Source organism: Equus caballus, chromosome 12 (genome assembly GCF_041296265.1).
Source record: "Equus caballus isolate H_3958 breed thoroughbred chromosome 12, TB-T2T, whole genome shotgun sequence".
Classification (NCBI taxonomy): domain Eukaryota; kingdom Metazoa; phylum Chordata; class Mammalia; order Perissodactyla; family Equidae; genus Equus; species Equus caballus.
In genome coordinates this window covers 18,520,576-18,528,027 of record NC_091695.1, presented here as the reverse complement: position 1 = coordinate 18,528,027, position 7,452 = coordinate 18,520,576, and the positions used below count along the sequence as shown (strand labels likewise).

The 7,452-nt window shown below is 36.1% G+C and overlaps 1 protein-coding gene across 1 annotated transcript; it reads right to left on the bottom strand.

Annotated features, from left to right (window-relative positions):
- Positions 1-5,977: 5,977 nt before the first annotated feature.
- OR5T27 (olfactory receptor family 5 subfamily T member 27) lies at positions 5,978-6,985 on the bottom strand. The gene has a single exon (XM_014728687.2). It carries the CDS (start codon positions 6,968-6,970, stop codon positions 5,978-5,980), a length of 993 nt encoding a protein of 330 aa, XP_014584173.2. The 5' UTR covers positions 6,971-6,985.
- Positions 6,986-7,452: the final 467 nt, after the last annotated feature.

The following is a 7,452-nucleotide window of genomic DNA, read 5'->3' as shown; positions in this document are numbered from 1 at the left end:
TTCTTTTGAAATGTAGTGTACATCTTCACAGGTCACACTTCATATCTCACCTTTAAGGGCCTGCTCGGACTTGTGTCTAATTATAGATCTAGAAGCAAAGAAGGATGGTGGAGATGGGTCCAGATGAGAATTAGAATTTTATTGTATGATAACTACCCCAGGAGAGGCTATAACATTTTCCTTAGGTAATGGAAGATTAATCTGCTCAATTGATGTCTGCTTGGCCATTAGAAGTAGCCTTACCATCAAAATTTAGGGGATCAATGTCCCTAGCTGCATCAGGGTCTTCTCATATGTTTCCATTCCATTTTTCAGTATCCCAATTTTTTCCCCAACTGATGCCCTCACTTTAGCAGTGGACACTCTGCAAGACTTGAGACTTTTCAGCAAACTCAGCTCTGTACCTACAGGAGATAAGGGCAGACAAAGAAACTTTGAAGTCATTTATGTGGTTCTTAAGGTGGGAATTTTAATTCCTGAGCTCATGTTCTCTTTCCCCTCTTTGTCGAATGATATTAGGGGCAATAAGCCAATCTTGTTACACTTGTTAGTTTCATAAAAATGCTTGAAAATATCATACACATGGTCATCCAGACACTTCTTTCTTATAAACATTTTATTAGGAGTATCCAATTGTAATATTTCGCATATCTCTATTGTCATATCATACCACAGACTGTCAGTTTTTCTCTTTAGTACTGGAAATAGGGTCATTAAAGTCTTTAAATGACACTAACACTTAACTGTCTTGGGTAGCCAATTCTGGAAACTTCAGAACCAATTCAGAAAATTCATCTTTAAAACTCTGATTCTCTAGAACAATTATCATTAACAAAGTTTGCATTACTCAAGGTTTTCCAGAGAAACAGAACCAATAAAATGTATAAGTACATATATAAGGAGAGATGGAGTGAGATTTATTATAAGAATTGCCCTACAGGGGCTGGCCCCATGGCTGAGTGGTTAAGTTTGAGAGCTCCGCTTCAGTGGCCCAGAGTTTCACCCATTCAGATCCTGGGTATGGACATCACACCCCTCATCAGGCCACACTGAGGCAGCATCCCACATAGCACAACTAGAAGGACCCACAGCTAAAACTACACAACTATGTACCATGGGGCTTTGGAGAGAAAAAGGAAAAATAAAATCTTACATAAAAAAAAAAAGAATTGCCCTACAGAATTATGGAGGCTTGCAAATACAAAATTTATAGGATAAGCCCGAAGGCTAGAGACCCAGGAGAGCCAGTGTTTCAGTTGGAGTCCAAAGCACTCTTCTGTAGAACTAGGAAGAGCTGATGTTGCAGATGACGTCTGAAGACAATATCTTGGAAAATTCTCCCTTGCACCAGGGATGCTGATTCTTTTGTTCTATTTAGGCCTTCAATTTATTGGATAAGGCTCACACATTGTTAAGGACAATCTGTTTCACATAAAGTTTACCAGTTTAAATTTTAATCTCATGAAAATCATTATCACAAAAACACCCATAATAATGATTGACTAAATATCTGAGTACTTCACAGCTCACCCAATTTGGCTTAAAAATTAACCATCACAGATAAATGCAAAAAGCAAACCAACCAACAAAATAAATGTACCACACTCATCAGAATCGTTGCTGAAAAAAAAAGATAAGTAGAAACATATTAAAGAATTCAAGAAGAAATATATATCATATACTAGAGAAATAAATATTATAGCAGACATCAGAGAAATGAGACACACCAGGAGATCATGAAGAGATATATTTAAGGTAGTGAAAGATAATAACTGTCAATTCAGAATTTCATTCCCATTGAAGTATTTGAAATATGTTTCCAATATATAGTCAAATAAAGACGTCGTGGGCTGGCCCTGTGGTGCAGTGGTTAAGTGCTCACATTCCACTTTGGCAGCCTGGGGTTCACTGATTCGGATCCCAGGTGCAGACATGGCACCACTTGGCACGTCATGCTGTGGTAGGTGTCCCATATATAAAGTAGAGGAAGATGGGAATGGATGTTAGCTCAGGGCCAGTTTTCCTCAGCAAAAAGAGGAGGATTGGCAGCAGTTAGCTTAGGGCTAATCTTCCTCAAAAAAAAAAAAAAGACTTTGTAAGGAAAGTAAAAATGCACAAACTCACACAACCACACAGAAATGCAAGTGAACACTCACATGCACACAAATTGAAATAACTGATAACCAGCAAGCTCGTGCTTCAGCAATTTTCCAGGCAGAAGGAGTTTAACAGAAGGAAACATGGGCCTAGATGAAGAAATTAAAAAAATCAAAAATGTAAAAATGAAAGTAATTATAAAAGTATTGTTTTTAATTTTATTAACTTTATTTACTTTATGACTGAAGCAAAACTATGCTGATGAATTGTAAGTTTATATAATACGTGAAAGTAAAATTTATGACAAAATAGTTATAAATAGTGTAAAATTTGACTTTTTTTGGTGTTTTGCGGAAAACTTTTAAATTTGTATTCATAAGACATAACAGGCCATTTATCATTTTTTTCCTCTATTTGTGATGTCTTTGTCTGGTTTTGGCATCAGGGTAATACTGATGTAACAGAATGAATTGATAAGTATTTCCTCCTCTTCTATTTCCAGAACAAGTTATGGAAGACTGTTAGTGATTGTTCTTTAAATGGTGGAATTCACCAGGGAAACCATCTGGGCCTGGGCCGACCAAACATTGATGAGGACATAACATTAGGAAAACCTAATATACCTCTGTTGTATACTTTTCAACCAAACATTGATGAGGGCATAATAGCATTACTACCAGGCAATAAGATTGTTTTTATAGAGAAGTATGCATTAAATGTTGATCACAATAAAAGAGGAATCTCTTTCCTTTCAAGAGTATGTGCAACATTTGGGAAAAATGGAATATTAGCAAAAACTAAGGTCTCCATACAGAAAATAACATAAACTGCATTCTGTTTTGAAATAAATGACAATTATTTTTTAAAAAATCTTCACAAACTGTTCCAAACAGCCATTTAAAAATAATTAAACTACTCTTATTTCATAGAGAAATAAGGGAAAAGTCAGAAATATTGAAAATGAAAGTTTGCAAGAGTAAAATAGGGGCCTGCCCAGTGGTGCAGCGGTTAAGTATGCATGTTCTGCTTTGGCGGCCAGGGGTTTGCCGGTTCGGATCCTGGGTGCAGACATGGGATCGCTTGGCACACCATGCTGTGGTAGGCATCCCACATATAAAGTGGAGGAAGATGAGCATGGATGTTAGCTCAGGGCTAGTCTTCCTCAGCAAAAAGAGGAGGATTGGCAGCAGATGTTAGCTCAGGGCTAATCTTCCTCAAAAAAAAAAAAAGAGTGAAATATGTGAGATGCCACTGCAAAATCCACATCCAAATCTGAAAGTCAGAAAAGAATAGCAAAATAGGCCAATGGGAAGATAAGGACAAATGTAAAAGGAGAAAACAACCAGAAAATCTAAAAAAACCCAAATATCTAAATGAAAAATTCTATCTCTGTTTCATCTACATTCCTGAGGTGAATTAAACTGTGTTTTTTGGTTTGTATTTTCTGGGTGATTTTTTATTTTATTTATTTATTTATTTATTTATTTATTTACCAATTTTTATATGTATATATGCTTATGACTTTTTATTGCAGTAACATTGGATTATAACATTATATAACTTTCAGATGTACATCGTAATATATTTCAAATTCTGTGTTCATGTTCACCACCCAAAAACTAATTATAATCCATCACCACACATGTCTGCCTAATCACTACTTTCACCTGTATTAAACTGTTTTTGACAGTACACTACCTAAAATATTCACTCATTAAGGGAGTATTTATTGAGCAGCAGTATGTGTCAGCCATGGTTCCAGATTAGGGAAAATGGATTAGGCAATAAATTAAATATAAATTAAAATACATATTATGTAAAATGATGATGAGCACAATAGTAAAATTTAAGGAAGACACCATATAAGGAGATACAATGGGGATGAATTGAGATTATAACAAAGTCAATGAGATTCTCACTAACAAGAGACCTTTAAAGGAAAGCATCACATGAATAACAGTGTGCAGAGCCTTCCAAACATGAGAAAGGAAATGCAGAAAAATTTTGGAGGAAATTTATGGTGGTAAGAGGTACTTTGTGTATGGAATGCTGAGGTGTTATTTAAATTTAATAATCCCACTTTAGGAGAATAACTTAAGACTGCACTCTATTTTCTGGGAGACTGTTCTGTTGATATTTCATGGGTTTTTACAAATAAAATATGATGATAATAATAGCAGTGATGATGAAAGAAAGGAAGAAGAAAATACTGCTACTTATAATAACCTTTGAGGAAGACATGTCTTGCAATGCAATTAAGGTCTGTTGGAAACAGAGCTGGACATGTGCATAGTAAAGACTCTGTTCTGTACCTTTGTTCTTGGACCTTGTACTTGTTCTGGACCCTGAGGAGAGGTGGCATCTCCAAGGGCATCATAGAGGGTTAGAAGTCAAGAAAAAAAACAAAGCCCAAGCTGAGTCAGGGCCAAGCTGAGTCAGGATCAGCCCTGTAGAGAAACTCATAAATACGCCTACGGCTTAGTTGTGGGAAGAGCCCAATCTGCCAGCCAGTTGTACTTTATTCTCTGATGAGCTTGTCATTTGTCATTCTTGGGTTTAAGTATAATCTTGATAAATGCTAATGCCCAGTCTCTGTATTCTGTGAGGAAATGAAAAATGGGTTTAATGTCCATGCTCTGAATGAAATAATGGAATAATAAAAGGGGGAGGAAAGCACCCTCACAAACAACATGATAATGGACACCAGGAATTTGAACACATTCTCTGTGGTCCTTGAACCGTAGGCTGGAGTTAGATTGCTGCCAATGCATAGATCTGAGGATGGAGCAGAGTGCTTTGAATTGCAGTCAGATGCCAATGACCCCATGGAGAGAGGATTGCGATTATGCGAACTGTGGTTTTGGTATCAGTTGGCATTTGCTCAAGGTAGGCAAATATAAAGTCACACATGATTGCAACTATGAGAGCCTGTCCAATTTGAGAGATATGGAGAGGAAAGATAATACCTACAATTTAATGTAAAGGTTACATACATATACAAATGTGTGTGTGTGTAAATAAACCAGTATTTGCATGTTGAAATCTTAACCCTCAGTACCTCAGAATGTAACTGTATTTGGAGATAGAATCTTTGAGGAGGTAATTATATTAAAATTAGTGATTTAGTGTCGGCCTTAATCCAAAATGACTGTTGACTTTATAAGATGAGGCGACCAGGATACAAACATTTAGAGAGAAAAGATCATGTGAAGACATAAGGAGAAGATTTTCATCTGCAAGGCAGGGAGAGAAAGGCTTCAGAAGAAATCAGCTCAATCAACACCTTGATCTAAAAGCCTAGCATGCAAAAGAGTTAGAAAATAAATTTCTGTTGTTGTAGCAATCCAGTCTTTAGTACTCTGTTATGGCAGCCCCAGCAAAATAATACAACTGGTATCACCATATGTATGTATATATGTGTGTATGTACGTTTGCGTGTATGTGGGGGACATAAACTTAGAAGCAGATTGATGACAGTTTTCTGCATGTGTAAAGACTGTATAGGTACTGGGTTGACTATGATCTTTATTTAAAAATTTCTGAGAAGAACAGAAAGGAACTACTAAACTAAGAAATACCACTGTAATCATGACATTTTGATATGGAGGCAATGAAAATTAATCTTAATTGATATCAACTTAATGTTTAATGTGAGGAGTATATCCTTTGTGTGTATATATCTGAGAGTGAACTAAGTAAGAAGCAAAGAGATGACACAGTTTTCCTACATGTATGAAAACTGCCCAGGTGGAGATATGACTACAATCTTTATCTAAACATGTCTAAGAACAATAGAAAGATGCTAATACACTAATCAAAACATTTTTTATCATTTTGATATTGAGACAAGGAACATTTTTAATTTGTTTCAATTTAATGGTTAGTGTGAAAAATGTACTTTATTGATACACCAATTTTTCCCAAACACTCTTTTTACTGCCTCTTTTACATCTTTGTTCCTTAAACTGTAGATGATGGGATTCAGCATGGGAATGGCAATGCTGTAAAAAATTGACACTATCATATCCCGGTCCAAAGAGTAGCTGGAACTTGGTCTGACATACATGGAAAAAACTGTTCCATAATAAAGTGACACTCCAGTTAGATGAGAGCCATATGTAGAAAAGACTTTTTGTCTCCCTTCAGCAGAATGTATCCTCAGAATGGCCAACAGAATGAAACCATAGGAGACCAGGACAATCAGGATAGTGACTATCTCAATAACGCCCGTAAAGTAGAAGACTAGAAGATGGTTTTTGGTCGTGTCAGAACAAGAAATGGCGAGGACAGGAGGGATGTCACAAAAAAAATGTCTAATTTCATTAGATGCACAGAAGGATAAGTTAAATGCTGCCCCTGCGTGCACTGAAGCATTCAAGATGCCACAAAGATAGGAAACAATGATGAGTGGCACATAGACCCTGGGTGACATGTTAACTGAATACAGCAGAGGGTTGTAGATTGCTACATAGCGATCATATGCCATTGCAGCCAGGAGAAAGCATTCTGTGGTCCCAAAAGTAACATAGAAAAACATCTGTGCTGCACATCCAAGGAATGAAATAGTTTTATTCTCTGACAGGAAATTGATCAACATTTTTGGGGTGACAACTGAAGAATAGCAAGCATCTAAAAATGATAATGCACTCAAAAAATAGTACATAGGGTTGTGGAGTCGGGAATCCCCAATGACCAATGCAACCAGTCCCAAATTTCCTATCAGAGTGAAAAGATAGATTGCTAGAAATAGGAAAAATAGGGAGAGTTGTACCTCAAAATCACCTATGAAGCCCAACAACACAAACACGGTAACTTCACTCACATTCTTCACTTGGATCGTGTATAAATCTACATCTGATGGCAATCCTGGCATTTCAATTTTTATTTATATGTCCTAAAAGCAGTTCTTTTGAAAATAGAACCCACCCAATTATATCCTTATGTTTGCTTCTGAGAAGGGCATATTGGAATCCTTGGCAGTGAAGGAATATGTGGTAATGAAGAAGTTGAGTCCAAGTGGCTGCCTTACCCTGTATAAAGTAAAGAAATTATTTCATTCAGTCATTTGGTAAATCTGTCATGTTAAAAAAAAGACGATTTCCTTGGTTTAATTTTTAGTTTATTTTCTATTTAATTTATTCCCTCCAGTCTTCATGTTACATCGTCTTAAAATTCACAAAGACAGATGAATATACACATTTTTAAGTGCAAAAGTATTATAATAGAAAGCACTACACTTCTGAGTACTAATCCAAGATTTTCTAGTGTGCATGAAATGTTTTTCCTTAATGTTCATAATTGGTAAAATGGGTGCAAATACACTTGCAACACAAGATTGTGTGGAGATAAATTATA

Excerpts from the sequence above, each read along its gene's own strand:
- OR5T27 (XM_014728687.2), bottom strand. The coding sequence starts at position 6,970 with ATGCCAGGATTGCCATCAGATGTAGATTTATACACGATCCAAGTGAAG.